The 18,213-nt window shown below is 42.5% G+C and overlaps 1 protein-coding gene across 4 annotated transcripts in view; it reads right to left on the bottom strand.

Annotated features, from left to right (window-relative positions):
* OS9 (OS9 endoplasmic reticulum lectin) overlaps positions 1 to 13,980 on the bottom strand; it is a 30,289-nt gene extending 16,309 nt beyond the window's left edge. For all 4 annotated transcript variants that reach the window (XM_068561726.1, XM_068561728.1, XM_068561727.1 and 1 more), the window contains exons 1-5: positions 13,792 to 13,980; positions 13,189 to 13,365; positions 11,976 to 12,039; positions 11,769 to 11,845; positions 11,485 to 11,583 (exon numbers count right to left, since the gene is read on the bottom strand). In XM_068561726.1, coding sequence (XP_068417827.1) covers positions 11,485 to 11,583; positions 11,769 to 11,845; positions 11,976 to 12,039; positions 13,189 to 13,365; positions 13,792 to 13,953 — 579 coding nt within the window. In that variant the 5' untranslated portion in view covers positions 13,954 to 13,980. The remainder of the gene's footprint in view (positions 1 to 11,484; positions 11,584 to 11,768; positions 11,846 to 11,975; positions 12,040 to 13,188; positions 13,366 to 13,791) is intronic.
* Positions 13,981 to 18,213: the final 4,233 nt, after the last annotated feature.

Here is an 18,213-nt window from a genome sequence, read left to right as displayed (position 1 = left end):
GGACTTCCCTGGTGGTCCAGTGGTTAAGACCCTGCACTCCCGGGCTTCCCTGGTGGCGCAGTGGTTAAGAATCCGCCTGCGAATGCAGGGGACACGGGTCTGAGCCCTGGTCCAGGAAGATCCTACATGCCACAGAGCAACTAAGCCCATGCGCCATAACTACTGAGCCTGCACTCTAGAGCCCGTGCGCCACAATTACTGAGCCTGTGCTCTAGAGCCCACGAGCCACAACTACTGAGCCCGCGTGCCTAGAGCCTGTGCTCCACAACGAGAAGCCTGCGCACGCAACAAAAGAGTAGCCCCCGCTCGCCATAACTAGAGAAAGCCCACATGCAGCAATGAAGACCCAACGCAGCCAAAAGTAAATAAATAAATTTATTTAAACAAAACAAAACAAAAACCTTGGTTAAATACCCTGCGCGGGCTTCCCTGGTGGTATGGTGGTTAAGAATCCACCTGCCAATGCAGGGGACACGGGTTTGAGCCCTGGTCCGGGAAGAGCCCACATGCTGCGGAGCAACTAAGCCCGTGCACCACAACTACTGAGCCTGCGCTCTAGAGCCTGCAAGTCACAACTACTGAGCCCGTGAGCCTAGAGCCCATGCTCCACAACAAGAGAAGCCACCGCAATGAGAAACCTGCGCACGGCAAGGAAGAGTAGCCCCCACTCACTGCAACTAGAGAAAGCCTGTGCACAGCAATGAAGACCCAATGCAGCCAAAAATAAGTAAATAAAATAAATAAATTTTAAAAAAAATAATAAATAAAGACCCTGCACTCCCAATGCAGGGGGCCCAAGTTTGATCCCTGGTCAGGGAACTAGATCCTGCATGCTGCAAATGAAAAAAGATCCTGCATGCCGCAACTAAAGATCCCGCACGGGGACTTCCTAGTGGCGCAGTGGTTGAGAATCTGCCTGCCAATACAGGGTACACGGGTTTGATCCCTGGTCTGGGAAGATCCCACAACCCGTGGAGCAACTAAGCCTATGTGTCACAACTACTGAGCCTGCACTCTAGAGCCCATGAGCCACAACTACTGAGCCCTCGTGCCACAACTACTGAAGACCGCGTGCCTAGAGCCCATGCTGCACAAGAGAAACCACCGCAATGAGAAGCCCACGTCCTGCAGTGAAGACCCAACACAGCCAAAAAAAAAAAAAAAAGATCCCACACACCGCAACTAAAGATTCTGCACGCCACAACGAAGATTCTGCACGCCACAACGAAGATTCTGCACTCCACAACAAAGATCCTGCGTGCCGCGATTAAAAAAAAAAAAAAGACCTGGCACAGCTAAATAAATAAATAAAATATTTTTAAAAACTAGTGTAACTTCAGGAGCACTCCCTTTAAAGTCAGGAACAAGTCAAAGATGGCCATCATCACCATATCTATTGCACTGTAAGTGTAAGGAAAATGAAATGTATATGAATTAGAAAGGAAGAAACCAAACTTGTCCCTATTTGCAGATGACATGATTATTTACACAGAAAATCCATGGGAATCTGCAAACTATTAGAAATGAGAGAGTTCAGCAAAGTTGAATACAAGATCAATACATAAAATCAATTAATGTGACCATACACCAGCAACAATCAATCATAAGATGTAATTTTTAAAAGATGCCATTTACAGTTGCATCAAAAACTATAAGGCGCCTGTATGCTTGAAACATGTACATATACACACAAGACACAAATAAACAAAAGCTACAAGGTATCTAGGACTAACCTCACATAAGATGTACAAGAGCTTCACAGAGAAAATTTAAATCTTACTGAAGTACAAGACAAGAAAAAGTAAACATCATGTTCATAGTATATGAAGACTCAATATCATAAAATATCAATTCTCTCCAAATTAATCTAAAATTCAACATACTTCCAATTAAAATTCCCAAAAGAGTTTTTCACAGAACTTATCCAATAACAGCCCAGATGGTTTTGAAGAACAAAGGAAAATGCATATTATCAGATAACAAAACTTAGTAATAGACAGACTTTTAAAACAAAAGAGAAGCCAATAAGAAAGTGCACACATATATTGGAACCTGATAAATGACTGAGGTGGTGCTACAAATCAGAGAGGAAATGCAGATTACTCCATAAATGATGCTGGGACAACTGGTTATCCTGATGGAAATTAGGTATATTTAGGTCCCAAGCTTACACTGTACATTAAATTTTTGATTGAATTAAAGTCCGAAATATAATAAGAAATCTTCTAAAACTTGAAAAATATAGGTGAATAGAGAAGTATTTAATAAAAGATCCAAAGTACAAACTATAAAGAAAAAGACTGAAAATTTTAATCATATTGGAATTAAGGATTCAAAACTAATTTACAGAAAGCTGCTGCATTTCTATACACTAACAATGAAATATCAGAGAAATTAAGAAAACAATCCCATTTACCACTGCATCAAAAACAATAAAATACCTAGGAATAAACCTACCTAAGGAGGCAAAAGACTTACTCCAAAAATTATCAGACATTGATGAAAGAAAGTGAAGTTGACACAAACAGATGGAAAGATATACCGTGTTCTTGGGTTGGAAGAATATTGTTAAAATGACCATACTACCCAAGGAAATCTACAGATTCAATGCTTTCCCTATTAAAATACTAGTGGCATTTTTCACAGGACTAGAACAAAATTTTTTTAATTTGTATGGAAACACAAAAGACCCCAAATAGCCAAACAATTGTGAGAAAGAAGAACAGAGGTAGAGGAATAACTCTCCCTGACTTGAGACAATACTACAAAGTTACAGTAATCAAAACAGTATGGTACTGGCACAAAAACAGACACATAGATCAGTGGACAGGATAGAAAGCCCAGAAATAAACCATGCACTTATGGTCAAATAATCTATGACAAAGGAGGCAAGAATATACAATGGAGAAAAGACAGTCCCTTCAGCAAGTGGTACTAGGAAAACTGGACAACTACATGTGAAATAATTAAATTAGTACATTCTCTAACGCCATATACAAAACACAAACTCAAAATGGATAAAAGATCTAAATATAAGACCAGATACTGGGACTTCCCTGGTGGCACAGTGGTTAAGAATCCACCTGTCAATGCAGGGGACATGGGTTCGATCCCTGGTCCAGGAAGATCCCACATGCCTCAGAGCAACTAAGCCCGTGCGCCACAACTACTGAGCCTGCGCTCTAGAGCCCGCGAGCCACAACTACTGAGCCCACATGCCACAACTACTGAAGTCCGCACGCCTAGAGCCTGTGCTCCGCAACAAGAGAAGCCACTGCAATGAGAAGCCTGCTCGCCGCCACTAGAGAAAAGCCCACCCACAGCAACGAAGATCCAACGCAGCCAAAAAAAAGACCAGATACTATAAAACTCCTAGACGAAAACATAGGCAGAACACTCTTTGACATAAATCACAGAAATTTTTTGGCTCCGTCTCCTAGAGAAGTGGAAATAAAAGCAAAAATAAACAAATGGGATCTAATTAAACTTAAAAGCTTTTGCACAGCAAAGAAAACCATAAACAAAACGAAAAGACAACCTGTGGAATGGGAGAAAATATTTGCGAACAATGTGACCAACAAGGGCTTAATTTCCAAAATATACAAACAGCTCATACAGCTCAATATCAAAAAAACAAACAACCCAATCAAAAAATGGGCAGAAGATCTAAATAGACATTCTCCAGAGAAGACATACAGATGGCCAATAGGCACATGAAAAGATGCTCAACATTGCTAATTATCAGAGAAATACAAATCAAAACTACAATGAGGTATCACCTCACACCAGTCAGAACAGCCATCATTAAAAAGTCTACAAATAATAAATGCTGCAGAGGGTGTGGTGAAAAGGGAACCCTCCTATACTGTTGGTGGGAATGTAAATTGGTGCAGCCACTATGGAAAACAGTATGGAGGTTCCTTAAAAAACTAAAAATAGAATTACATATGATCCAGCAATCCCACTCCTGGGCATATATCCGGATAAAACTATAATTCAAAAAGAAACATGCACCCTAATGTTCATAGCAGCACTATTTACAATAGCCAAAACATGGAAGCAACCTAAATGTCCATTGACAGATGAATGGATAAAGAGATGTGGTATATATACACAATGGAATACTACTCAGCCATAAAAACAATGAAATAATGCCATTTGCAGCAACATGTATGCACCTAGAGATTATCATACTAAGTGAAGTAAGTCAGAAAGAGAAAGACAAATATCATATATCACTTATATGCGGAATCTAAAATATGATACAAATGAACTTATTTACAAAACAGAAACAGACTCATAGACATAGAAAATAAACTTATGGTTACCAAAGGGGAAAGGGGGTTGGGGAGGGATCAATTCGAAGTTTGGGATTAGCAGATACACACTACTATATATAAAATAAACAATAAGGACCTACTGTATGGCATAGGGAACTACATTCAATATCTTGTAATAACCTATAATGGAAAAGAATCTGAAAATATATACATAACTGAATCACTTTGCTGTATACCTGAAACTAACACAACATTGTAAATCAACTATACTTCAATAAAAAGTTTGTTCTGAAAAAAAATTTTGTTAATTAAAAGTACATTTAAGACATTCTAAACAAAAGAAAAAGATAAGCTATAGAGAAAATGTAAGTAACTAAGGAATTAAATATGGAATATATAAAAAAATGCCTACCTAACTCATTCTATGAGGCTAGTATTACCCTGATACCAAAGCCCAACAAAGGTATTACAAGAAAAGAAAATTTTAGACCAATATCCCTTGTGAATACAGATGCAAAATTTCTCAACAAAATACTACGAAAATAAATTCAGCAGCACACTGAAAGCATTATACATCATGATTTATGTGGGATTTATTCCAGGAATGCAAAGATGGTTCAACATATAAAAAAATCAATCTATATAACATAATACATCACATTAACATAATAGAATGCAGAAAAAAGCCACATGATCATCTCAATTCACGTAGAAAAAGCATTTGACAAAATTCAACATTCTTTCATGATGAAATCACTTGATAAACTAGGAATAGAAGAGAATGTCTCAACATGATAAAGGCCATACATGAAAACCCCACCACTAATGTCACACTCAATGATGAATGAATGAGAGCCTTTTCCCTAATATTAGGAACAAGATAAGGATGCCTACTTTATGTCACTTCTATTTAACACAGTACTAGAAGTTCTAACCAGAGCAATTAAGCAAGAAAAAGAAATAAAGGGCATCCAAATTGGAAAGGATGAAGTAAATTTATCTCTGTTTCAGAGGTTACATGACATTACACATAGAAAATCCAAAGGAGGCCATGCTCGCCTTCTGAGATGGACCACATTCTGCCTATGGAATGTGTATCTCTCCTTTCACTTTACTATGGCTTGCTTTTTGAATTCTTTCCTGCACAAAATCAAGGACCCTCACTTGATGGCCCATCCCAGGAACTCGCCTGAGACCTGGGACATGACCATCCTCTTGTGCCTCATTTTCCTGCAACCTCTTTGCAAAGGATATTAATAAATCTACTTCTTACCTATCACTTTCCCTCTTGCTGAATTCCTTCTGCTCCGAAACATAAAGAACCTGAGCTTCATTAAGCTGAGACGAGCTGTGTGGTTTCACTTGGAAGACTGTGGGTTTGAGTCCCATCTGGGGTGCAGTTTTAGCTCCTCCTCAAGGGATATACATAACAATCTGATACAGTCTTTGAGTTCTGCAGGAACTAAGGCCCCCACTCAGGTAGAGGACAGAATGATGATATTGACCTTCCTGACTTCAATCAACTAAAGCTTGGACTCTGTCCACTTTTGCCCCAATTCTATGTTGATCTCCTCTACTCAAGCCTCTTCATGAGTATGCATGTACACTTAGCTAAAAAATTCCCCAATTTTGCTGTTCAGGGAGACACTGCTTTGGGAAAGATCCACCCTGTCCTTCGTACTTGCTGCAAGTAATAAATCCTTCCTTCTCCCGAAAAAAAAAAAAAAAAGAAAATCCAAAGGAACCCAAACAAAAAAATTGTTAGAGGTAATAAATGAATTCAGCAAAGATGCAGGATATAAAATCAACATGCAAATATCAGTTGTATCTCTATATACTTGCAATGAACAATTCAAAAAGGAAATTAAAAAAAAAATTCATTCACAATAGCATCAAAAAAAAAAATACTTAGGGTACATTTATCCAAGGAGGTGAAAGACTTGTACGCTGAAAACTACAAAACATTATTAAAAGAAATTATAGAAGATACAAATAAATGGAAAGACATTCCATGTTCATGGACTGGAAAACATAATATTGCTAAGATGGCAATACTACACTAAGTGATATACATATTCAATGCAATGCCTATCAAAATCTCAACAGCATATTTTACAGATATAGAAAAACCCATCTTAGGGCTTCCCTGGTGGCACAGTGGTTAAGAATCCGCCTGCCAATGCAGGGGACACGGGTTCGAGGCCTGGTCCAGGAAGATCCCACATGCCGCGGAGCAACTAAGCCCGTGCGCCACAGCTACTGAGCCTGCGCTCTAGAGCCCGTGAGCCACAACTACTGACCCCGTGTGCCACAACTACTGAAGCCTGCGCGCCTAGAGCCGGTGCTCCGCAACAAGAGAAGCCACCGCAATGAGAAGCCCACGCACCGCAACGAAGAGCAGGCCCTGCTCGCTGCAACTAGAGAAAGCCCCCACGCAGCAATGAAGACCCAACGCAGCCAAAAATAAATAAATAAATAAATTTATTTTTTTAAAAAAATCATCGAACTGGATCTCCATGTCATGCCACAGAATGGTAAAAACATCGATTAGTGAAAAAGAAAAACTATACTGATGTATAATTTTAAAACACAAAATATATATATTGTCTGTGATATGTGTAGCACTAATAAAAGTACAAAGCAAGCATAGAGATGGTTGTGGTTGTTTCTGGAGAGGAGAGAGACGGAAGAAATGAGAGAGTGGCTTTTACTATATCATTAGCATTTTATTCCTTCTATTAAAAAGAACAGATCTGAAGCAAATATGGCAAAATGTTAACATCTGTTTAACTTGGCAATGGATTTATGGGTCTCTTTGACATTATTTTCTGTATGTTTGAAATGTTTCATAATTAAACATCTTGATGGAAAAATCTTAGATCTCTCTGAAATCTTACTTAATGTACGAATTGAGATAGCGATCCAAATTTATTTATTTCCAGATGGCTAACCAATTGCTCCCAAACTCCCCGGAAACTGCACTTTTACCAAACACTGTGCACACTGCTCCCGCCAAGGAGGCACTGGGAAGATGGAACTTCACCAGGCCTGCCCTGGAGTGGGGGATTCACTCAGTCACTCAGGCTACGAACTTGGGTGGCCCATCAGGATATAAAAGCAGCCACAGAGGAACGCCCTCAACTTTCTGCCACTAAAACCTCCAGACTCCCCAGCAAATATGCCATCTTTCTGTTCTAGTTACAACCACAGAGCCGCCTTCTCAGGATCCCAGCCCTGCCCACATTCTCTTCTCATTCTTTCTCCTGTACCTCAACCTTGCCTCCTTTCTACTAGGTCCACCCAGCATTTAAACACGCTCCCATCTTAACACATGAAACAACAAGCACAAAGTCCCACTTTCCCAAGCCCACAGCCCTGCTAACTAGTGCTCGCCTTTTCCCTTCCCTTCACAGCCAGACTTCTTCAAAGATTCCCACTTTCTCACCACGTTCCTCAACACCTCAGCTTCATCAGCCCACTGGAACTGCTCTGGTGGACACTGCCAATGACCTCTGGCATTGAGTCCAACCAAAGGACTGGTCAGGGGAGACTGGGAGCAGAGGACTTAGCAATTTTCCTCTGGTTCCCATCCCTGCAGTCTGAATTTTTATTTCCATGTTCGTGTTTTGCTTTCATTAAAATAACAATTCCTATGATCACCCACAGCAGTTTTTAATTCTCCTCTTCCTTGAAGGTTCAGATGCAGCCAACACCACGGACCAGTCCCTCCTTGAGACATGTCCTTCCTGGGTTCCATGTCACCACAGTCTCCCTTCTGGTCGCTTCTTCTTGGCAAAGCTCCCTTCTGCCCAGGCTTTCAATGCTGGCTTCCTCACAGTTCTGTCCCACTTCTCACTATATCCTGTTTCTTGGGCGGGGGGCAGGGGGAGATTTCATCCATACCATGGCTTCAATTATTAACAGTATGTTGATGGCTCCAGCACTCTGGGCTCAATTTAGATCTCTCTCCTCAGCTCCAGACCCCCAGATCCACAGCCTCCTCAGATATCTCTACTTGGATGCCTACAGCCACTAAAATCATCATATTCAAAATCAAAGTCATCATTTTCCTTCACCAAACCTACTCCTCTTCCCACTGTACCCGTCTCAAAAACAGAAATCACCATCCATCCAGTTGCTCAAGCCAGAAACCTGCGAATCTTACTATATTGATTTTGCCCCTTAAATCTCTCCAATAATTCACATGTCTTCACCCGTGGACCACCTCGTTTTCTCACCTGGATTACTGCAACCACCTTCTCACTGGTCTCCCAATCATTTGCTATGCTCCAGCCAGAGTGAGCCTTCAAAACCAACACCGCATATGGCACCACTCTGCTCAAAATACTTCACTGGCTCCCCCTCGTTTCTCAGATTGTCCAAACTCCTCAACACAGCTACAGAGCTTCATGACCTGTGACTTGTCCCCTAAAGACTGCCCAGCCTCACCTCCCACAATTCCCTCCAGTCACTGGGAACGGCTATCAATCCCTCCTGCCTCCAGGCCTTTTGCACTCACTGTACCTTCCGCCTGGAACGCCCTCTCCTTCCCACTGGTCTATAGCTGCTGGACTAACTCTTCATCCTTCAACTGCTGGTTCAAAGGTCACCTCCTCCAGAGGCCTCCCCTTGACCTGGACTCGGTTAGTTCCTTTATTGTGTGCTCCCCTGTGAAAAGTGCCTCACCCATCAGAGAGTTTTTCCTGCTTCCTGTGGCTCTTTATTTAATGTCTGTCTCCTGAGAGCAGGACTAGGTCTCTCAATCACCATTTCATCTCCAGCGTCTCTTATAGAGCTTGGCACAGGGCACATGGTTCAGCAGATGTGAGGAAAATGCCTTCAGTTCTCGGCCTACTGAAGGTACAGACAAGTAAAGAAACAAACAATACAATCAAGTGCTATAATAGATTATATATGTGTGTGGATGCTGTGGGTTGCTATAGTCTGAATGTCTGTGTCTCCCTAAAATTCGTATATTGAATTCCTAATGCACACTGTGATAGTGTTAGGACGTGGGGCCTTTGGGAGATGCTTAGGTCATGACGATGGAACCCTCATGAATGGGATTAATGCTCTTATGAAAGAGACCCCACAGAGCTCCTTTGTGAGGATACAAGAAGTCTGTGACCTGGAAGAGGGCCCTCACCCAACCATGCTGGCACCCTGATCTCAGACTTCCAGCTTCCAGAACAGTGAGAAATAAATTTCTGTTGCTTATAAGTTACCCAGCCTGTGGTATTTTGTTATAGCAGCCCAAACAGGCTAAGACGTGGATATATGTGGACGTGGTTGTATGTATATGAAGCGCTGAGGGAACACAATGAACTTTCTGGGCTAGCCAAGGAAGGTCACATAAAATAAAGTGACATTTGAAATGGCTTATCATTTCTTCCATTCATTCAATAAATAATCTCTGGGCACCTACTTGGTGCCAGGCACTGTTGAAGGCACTGAGGATACAGCATAAAATGAGACAGACATTGTCCCTGACTTCCTGGAGCTTATTCTAGTGGGGATAGAGAGAGAGATTAAACTCAAAAAATAAGCTAATTTCAGGAAATGATATATGCATTGAAGAATATAAAACACTGTAGGTGTTTACCAGGATCAAGGCAGAAGGGTGTGTGTGTCTGTGTGCCTATGTTAGGTCTCCCTGCGGAGGTGTCATAGGTATATATAACCTGAGAGGATGGAGCCAGCCATTCAAAGATCTCTGGGAAGATGGCGCTAGGCAGAGGGAACAATGAGACTCACTGGTTCAAAGGACAGGAAGAAGGGCAGTGGGACAGAAACGCAGTAAGATGTTATATCTTCAACCCAAACCCTGTCCCGGAACTCCAGAATTACAGAGTCAACTACCAACTGACCATCACCACTGGGATATCTAATAGGCATCTTGACCTTCATATGTCCAACACCAGCCTAGTTTCCTCCTCCAAACCCGTTTCTTCCCACTTGAGTAAATGACAATTCCATTCTCCCAGTTGCTCAAGCTAAAATCCCTGGAGTCATACTTGACTCCACCTCACATCCAATCCATCAACAAATCTTGGCTCTACCTTCAAAATATATCCAGAATCTGGCTGCTTCCCACCACCTCCACTGCTACCACCCCAGTCTGTGCTGAAGTATTTGGATCTTATCCTTTGTGTGAGGCATAATTATTTGAAGGCTTTCCAGAACTCGGTAGAGAAGGGACACTTGCTTTATAGGGGTGTGCTGAAGCCAGCTCAGGCCAGTTCACAAGAGCCAACTGGTAAGTTTTTAGGAATGTTGCAAGATGACTGACATCACAGTGATAGCATGAATTTTGCCATGATGGGGATATTTATACCATGGATACTGGCAAACATTACATCTGGGCTTCCCCTTCCACCACCCCACCCTACCCTGGCGATCCCGGTGTTCCACATTTACCAGCACACAGCTGCATGTGCAAATCTGTATTACATAAAGATAATTCTTGTGTCATGTGGTTCTCTACAGGTGTTTATGTTTGTGAATACACATTAGAACCACCTGAGGAACTCTGCGTACCATACAGCTGTCTGCCTGAACTCAGTTAAGGACTACTGGATCGGGAACACTTGTTAAGAGGCTGTTGGCAGTCATGCAAGTGAGATGAAGGTACCAAGCATGGGAAAGAAGAGGCGAGTTGTGAGAGAAGTCTAGAAGTAGAATGAGTGGACTTTGTTGTTGACCCTGATTCCTTTCCTCCATATCACTTCCTTCTCAGTTTGTAATCACAGGCTCATTTCTGTGATTCTTTAATCTCTGTCTTCCTCTCCTGACTGTAGTCCATGAGGGCAGGGGCTGCATGTCTGCTCACCACTGTACCCCCAGAGCAGAGCCCAATACCTACACCAGCACGACCTCATTGCAGAGTCGTTAAATGATGAAAGGAGGACAAAGTGAAGAAGTAAGAGTCAATAATGAATGACACTCAGATGTCCAGCTTAGGTGACAGAAAGGAGAAACACAGATAAAAGTGTGGTTGGGGGTTCGGAGGGGAGGATTTGGGAAATGTTGACTTGAACTGCCTCTGAAAATCCAGGCAGTGCCGTGAAGCTAGAAATATGAGTCTTAAACTTAGAGTTTAGGGTCTGGGAGAGAAACTCTTGACTATACCACGCAACCCTGCCCTCTTCTCTTAGAACCTGAGTTGTCACTGGGGGAGTGTCAACTTCCCTCTCCCAAGACTCACCCGAACCTCAGCCTCCCGGGGCCTCCCGTTGAGGTCGCATTTGGACCCATTGCCATAGGTCTGGCTGTGGTAGCGTTTCAGGCGATGCTGCTTGGAGGCCTGGGGAGGACATCAGGCAGGAGGGAGGGGTGTGAGAAAGACAGCAAGGGGGAAGAGGAGCACTTTATCCTAATAGCCACCAAACCCCAAGAAAAACGTCAGCTAATCCTGACCCTCCCCTTCTCGTCAGGGCTCTCAGTCTGTAGCCCAGACCCCTTTCTCTCCCAATCCCACACTCCTGCCACCTTGGCTGTTTCATCATTCCAGTTGAAGGCTGATTGGTAGTAGCCGAGATAGAGGACTTCACCTTTGATCTCTGAATCTGCAAGAGAAAGCACAGTGAAGCATGGTTACCCTGTCCTCAGAGGACTAGGAGGGAAGGGAACTGGGGAGGGAGGTCACCTTCCATGACAGGTTGCTGAGGGCTTAGGAAAAATGTAGGCGGGAGTCACCTTCCATGTGGTACTGCTGGATGTGGCGTCCATAGCAGAATTCATACGTCCACCAGTCCTTGGTCTGACAATAAGAAAAATGAACAATCGGGGGATGGAGTACAGATGTCTCTTCTTGGAACCAGAATCTCTCCTGGCTCCAAGACACATAATCTCTCATTTACTTTTCATCTCCCTCTGCTTCCACACTCAATCCTCCAGGTTCTCGGTGAGGAGGGAGGGCTGTTTGCCTTCTATGACTTGGAGAGAGACCTCTACAGCCTAAGTGGTTAGCACCTGTGGGCTTTCCACTCTTCTCTTTTTATAAAAAAATCCTTCTTTGAGGACTTCCCTGGTGGTCCAGTAGTAAAGAATCCGCCTTGCAATGCAGGGGATGTGGGTTCGATCCCTGGTCAGGGAACTAAGATCCCACATACTGTGGTGAAACTAAGCCCGCGTGCCTCAAACTAGAGAGCCCACGCACCCTGGAGCCTGCGTGCCACAACTAGAGAAAAGAAAAACCCGCATGCCACAAATACAGAGAGAAGCCCGTGAGCCGCAACGAAAGATCTCGTGTGCCTCAACGAAGGTCCCATGTGCGGCAACTAAGACCCAACACAGCCAAAAAAAAAAAAAAAAAATCCTTCTTTGTCGTCCATAAAGATACGAAATCATGATATCCTTGAAGCACTCAGACCAGAGAAACATAGAATATTAAAGTATTAATTGAACCCCCTTATACTGTTTTAGCCACGGGGGATACAGCTGTGAACAAGATAAATTCTCTGACTTCATAGACTTACGTTCTAGTGCTAGGACTCAGACCAAAAATGAATAAACTGATGATTCAGTTAAAAAGATGATTTCAGATCATGAAAAGTGCCATGATGAAAATAAAATAGGATACTGGGCAGAGAGTGACAGGGGAGGGGGTGACTTTGCCAGGAAGGCTTCTCAAGGGGAGTGACCTTACTGCCCCACACTGACCCTCTTTAGCACCTCAATCTTAGCTTAACCCTTATTCTGAGCTCTTCTAACTCTCCTCTACATTCAGCAAAGTGTCATCAGTGGTTACAGGATTCTTTGCTTCTTTCCGATCTGTACAATATGCCTAGTCCTTCAATGGCCTTCTTAATTCCAACAGATCCTGCCCATCACTCCTCATTCACAGGCACAATGGTTCCCAAATAGATAGTTTCCAAGCCCTAGTTCCCTCCATCCCAGTCCCTTTCACCTTCAGCAGGCAGGGCGCATCTTTCATTGGGCTCAACAACTCAGGGATCCCAGGCCCTTGGTAAGCAGGTGCCTCCTCCTCCCTTTCACGCTGGAAGTGAATAGCTCCAGCTGGAAGGCGACATTCATAGCGCTGCTTGTACTTAGAGGAGACAATCACCACGTCCGAAGCTTGGCTCTGGGAAAGAAGTGGGGGTCGGGGGGCAGGGAGGCAAAGAGAGGTTGGGATCAGGGAGAACAACGAGATCCCTCTTCATATCCTGGGGAAGAGCCCAGTCAAGACAGAGTGAGCCACAAGTCCTCCAGCTGTGCTTAGCGGGTGAGGGGCGAGGGCACTCCCACTTCTCCACGGGGGAGGAGTCTGAGTGTTTCAATCAGGAACTGGGACCTGAAGTGGACAGTGGGAAGCCCCACCCCTCCCAGGCCCTGCCCCCAAGGGAATGGGTCTCTGATTACGACCCTCAGGAGTCCTCATGAAACCCCTGCTTAACTCTTCCCGATTCTCCTTAGGCTCCCGCCACTGACTCCACAGCTGCCCTTCTTCCTCTACCTTCTCCCCCTTCCCCTTCTGCCCCGGACCCTCGTCCCCTCTACGCCTCCTCACCTGCCCTCCCATGACAGGCAACGGCAGTATCTCGATCCCATAACGCATCTCACTCAGCTCCTCCAGGTTCAGGCTCCCGACACCGCCGGTCAGACTTGCGGGAAACAGGAGCCCCAAAAGCAGCAGCCCCAACAGACTGGACAGCAGCGTTTCCGCCGCCATTTTTCGTTCCCCTTCTAATCCAGAACAACTCCTTCCGCCCTAAACCTGGCGGCGGCCTCACCCCGCCCATCGACGCTCCAAGGTATCATTGGCTAAATGTTCTGTCCCTCTTACGTGCCCTAGTCCCATTTGCCAATGTGGCTCCAAAGCCCACGAGGAGGTGGATCACGACGATTAGCAAAACCACTTGCTGCGCACGATTGGTCAGAGAGGCCAACCAATCACCAACGATATTGGACCCCCTCCCACCCTCTATCAGTTCCCGAGAGGCACCGTCTACCCGCTAGGCCTAGTTCAGCAGTTTTTCTCGGTCCTCGCCCAGCTGTTGTGCGCATCTCTAATTGCTTTTTAAGCCGTTTCTTGTATTGTGTCCGGCCGCCGCCAGGCGGAGGATTGAGGCGGATGGGTGCGTGCACGCAATACTCCTGAAAGCTGCTTATACTTGTGGCAAAACAATTATATAATAGTATTCCTCTTTTCACATATACATACAACTTAAGGGCAATCTGGTAATTTCTGTCAAAACCTTTCTGCGCGATCCTGCAGTTGTCTAATAAAATTATCCTAAAGAAATAACGGGGGCTTCCAGTTGAAAACTGGGAGCGGGGGGGCGGGCGGGGGGGAGAGGGGCAGGCGGCGAATGCACGTATTATCCTCCAGGCCATGTAGGAACAAAGGGACAGGGAAAAGAGACAACAGCAGCAACATTTTAGAAGCTAGAAAGCAGATGGAGGAATGGTAACTGATTTAGCAAACCTGTGAAATTGATTCCTAAACAAACATAAACATGAAATGACTGTATCTTTGGAAAAACTCATCTGGAGAATCTGTCCAGCCCCAAAGAGAATCCCAAAGATACTCTCATCAGGCTTCTCTTAAAGAAATAGGTGAAGGAATCCTACGTAGGCCCCTGGCCTACGTGCCCCAGCCCTCACACAATCTTTCCAATCAGCTTTTTAATATCCTCACTCTAAAATATAAGCAGACAGCCAAGGATCATAAAACATTTAAGGAAAGTATTTAATGTACAAGGAAGAAACCAAAACAAGCAAGAAGAAAAAGAGCAACTTAGAGGAAACAAATTGCAAGGAGAGAAAAAGCAACTGAAAATTAAACAAAAAATCCATCAAGATCCTCAGAGAGATAATATATTGTGTGCGTAAGATAACAACAGGAAGCTATTTTAAAAAGTAACTACTATTCAGGTAAGAAAAAAAGAGCTCTTGGAAATCAAAACCATGATAGCAGAAATAAAAATTCAGTAGAAAGACTGGAGGATAAAGTTGAAAATCAAATTTGCTCTACTTTAGGAGAAAATTAATAAAAAGCAAAGGATCAGTCCAGCAAGTTGAACATCTGAATAATGACAGTTCCACAAAAAGAACAGAGACTCAGAATGGAAGAAATAATCACAGAAATTATTTTAAAGTATTATCCTGAAATGGAGAACTGAGTCTCTAAATTGAAAGGGCACACTGATAGCAAAACAAATCAGGCCCACACCACATCCATCATTATAGAATTTCAGAACACTGGACACAGACAAACAATTCTAAGAGCTTCTAGAGAGAAAGGACAAGTTGCATACAAGGATCAAGAATCAGAGCAGTTAGGCTTATCAAAACATTGTAAGATAGAAGACAAGAAAGAATGGTTTCAAATTTTTGAAGGAAATTATTTCCAACCTAGAATTCTACACACAGCCAAACTATGATCTAATTATGAGTCCAGAATAAAGACAGTTTCAGACATGCAAGGTCTCAAAATATGGATATTCCATGCATTGTTCTTCAGAAAGATAGGAGAGGATTTATTACACCAAGACAAATGTTAGTCAAAAGACAGAAAAGGTATGAAATCCAAGAAACAAGGTATCCCGCACAAAAGAGAAACAAAAGGAATCCCCAAGGCGATGCTGAAAGGAGATTCCAAGTTGTAGGGCAGGACTAGAGATCAATTCATAAGATTAGAGCAGTTCAGAAGGATTTGGGAGTGATTTCTTTAAGAAATAAAATTGATTGAATACTAATACATTTGAACGTATTGAGAACAGATTTGTTTAACCAGAGGAGAGCCTGGGAATATATTAATGATAAGTATCATTATGTAGAAAGTTAAGGGGGAAAAAAGACATTAATTCCAATGAAAATAAAAAGTTGTGTTGGAAAAGCTAAACAGACTTCTTTTTTCTTCAGTGTGGTTGGTTATCCTCACACTAAAAACAACTTAAAATGCTGAGTAAAATATAATTATCTTCCTTCTCAAAGCATGGTAAAGCCAACAGGACAGTGAAGAATTAACAGGCCAAAATCTAAATGAAGTCAGAAAACCTAGAGGGTTTTGACAGTCAAAACCCTGTAGTCACATTTGCTTGGAAGGCATTTGCCAAAGTTGCAGAGTTGACCTTTGTTTTTTTTTAATTTTAATTTTAATTTTAAAAAATTTTTATTTATTTATTTGGCTGTGTTGGGTCTTAGCTGCAGCATGCGGGATCTTCGTTGTGGCATGCGGGATCTTTCGTTGCCGTGCACGGGTTCCTCATTGTGGTGCACGGGTTTCTCTAGTTGTGGTGCACAGGCTTCTCTCTAGTTGTGGTGCACGGGCTCCAGAGCGCATGGGCTTAGTAGTTGCGGCACGCAGGCTCTCTAGTTGTGGCGTGTGGGCTCAGTAGTTGTGGTGCATGGGGTTAGTTGCCCTGCAGCATACAGGATCTTAGTTCCCTGACCAGGGATTGAACCCGCATCCCCTGCATTGGAGGGCAGATTCTTAACCACTGGACCACCAGGGAAGTCCCCAACCTTTGTTTTTTTAATGTATTTTTTGAACTCTTTTTAAAATTGAAGTATAGTTGATGTACAATATTATGTAAGTTACAAATGTACAATATAGTGATTCACAATTTTTAAAGGTTATACTCCATTTACAGTTATTATAAAATATTGACTATATTCCCTATGCTTTACAATATATCCTTGTAGCTTATTTCATACATAATAGTTTGTATTTCTTAATCCCCTACCCCTATATTGCCTCTCCCCCTTCCCTCTCCCCACTGGTAATCACTAGTTTTTTCTCTACATCTGTGAGTCTGCTAGCTTGTTGTATTTTTTGGATCCCGTATGTAAGTGATGTCATACAATATTTGTCTTTCTCTGTCGGACTTACTTCACTCAGCATGATACCCTCCAAGTCCATCCATGTTGCTGCAAATGGCAAATATTCATTCTTTTTTATGGCTGAGTAGTATTCCATTGTATATATATACCATGTCTTCTTTATCCATTCATCTGTTGATAGACACTTAGATTGCTTCCATATCTTGGCCATTGTAAATAATGCTGCTATGAACATTGAGGTGCACGTATCTTTTCGAATTAGTGTTTTTGTTTTTTTTCAGATATATACCCAGGAGTGGGATTGCTGTATCACATTGTAGCTCTATTTTTAGTTCTTTGAGAAACATCCATACTGTTTTCCACAGTGACTGCACCAATTTACATTCCCACCAACAGTGTACGGATTTGAGCTTTGTTGACGTGTTTTTGTTTTCTAGAGTATGGGACAGAAGGTCCACTAGAGGTGGAGACTCTGAGAGAAAATTCTCCTGGTAGTGAACCTGTCCCCAGGTCCCCAGCTCCAGGGAACTGCAAGGAAGTTTGCCTCAGTGCCAAACAAAGGAGAATTTGTAATCACAAGTAGGCCCTTAAAGAAATTTACAGACCAATTTCACAACATTTAAATGGTTTAAAAAATATTCAAGCTGTAAATTTAGATTTAAGTGGTTCTGAGGAGGAGAAAATAATGGCCCAGGCACTTGGCAGAAGCAAATGCAAATCCACTCTGGAAAAATATCCCCTTCATCCCAGGCACCAAAGAACTCCTACAAATCATTTTCCAAGGGAAGTTAGTAACTCATAATGAAAAATAACTAAACCCAAAAGGACATAAGACACTGTGAATGAGAACCAGAAGAAACAACAGCAGAAACGGAGCCCAAAAGAATTCAGTATTGTAATTACCTGACACTGATTATAATTATGCTTACTATACTTAAAGAAATAAAAGAAATTTGAAAATATATCAGAAAACAGGAAACTATAAAAATAATCTAACATATTTAAAATAGAGTTTCTAGAAATAAAAATATAGAGTTTTAAATTAAAAACTAAATAAAATAACTAAATAGTTTAAGAAGCAATTATTCTGCAGAGAAGAATTCCAGCTAATAAGAGCAGAAGGAATGATATACTGTCATCATTT

Source organism: Eschrichtius robustus, chromosome 13 (assembly GCF_028021215.1).
Source record: "Eschrichtius robustus isolate mEscRob2 chromosome 13, mEscRob2.pri, whole genome shotgun sequence".
Lineage (NCBI taxonomy): Eukaryota > Metazoa > Chordata > Mammalia > Artiodactyla > Eschrichtiidae > Eschrichtius > Eschrichtius robustus.
Note: the sequence above shows the minus strand (reverse complement) of the source record. Positions and strands in the feature narration are given on the sequence as shown.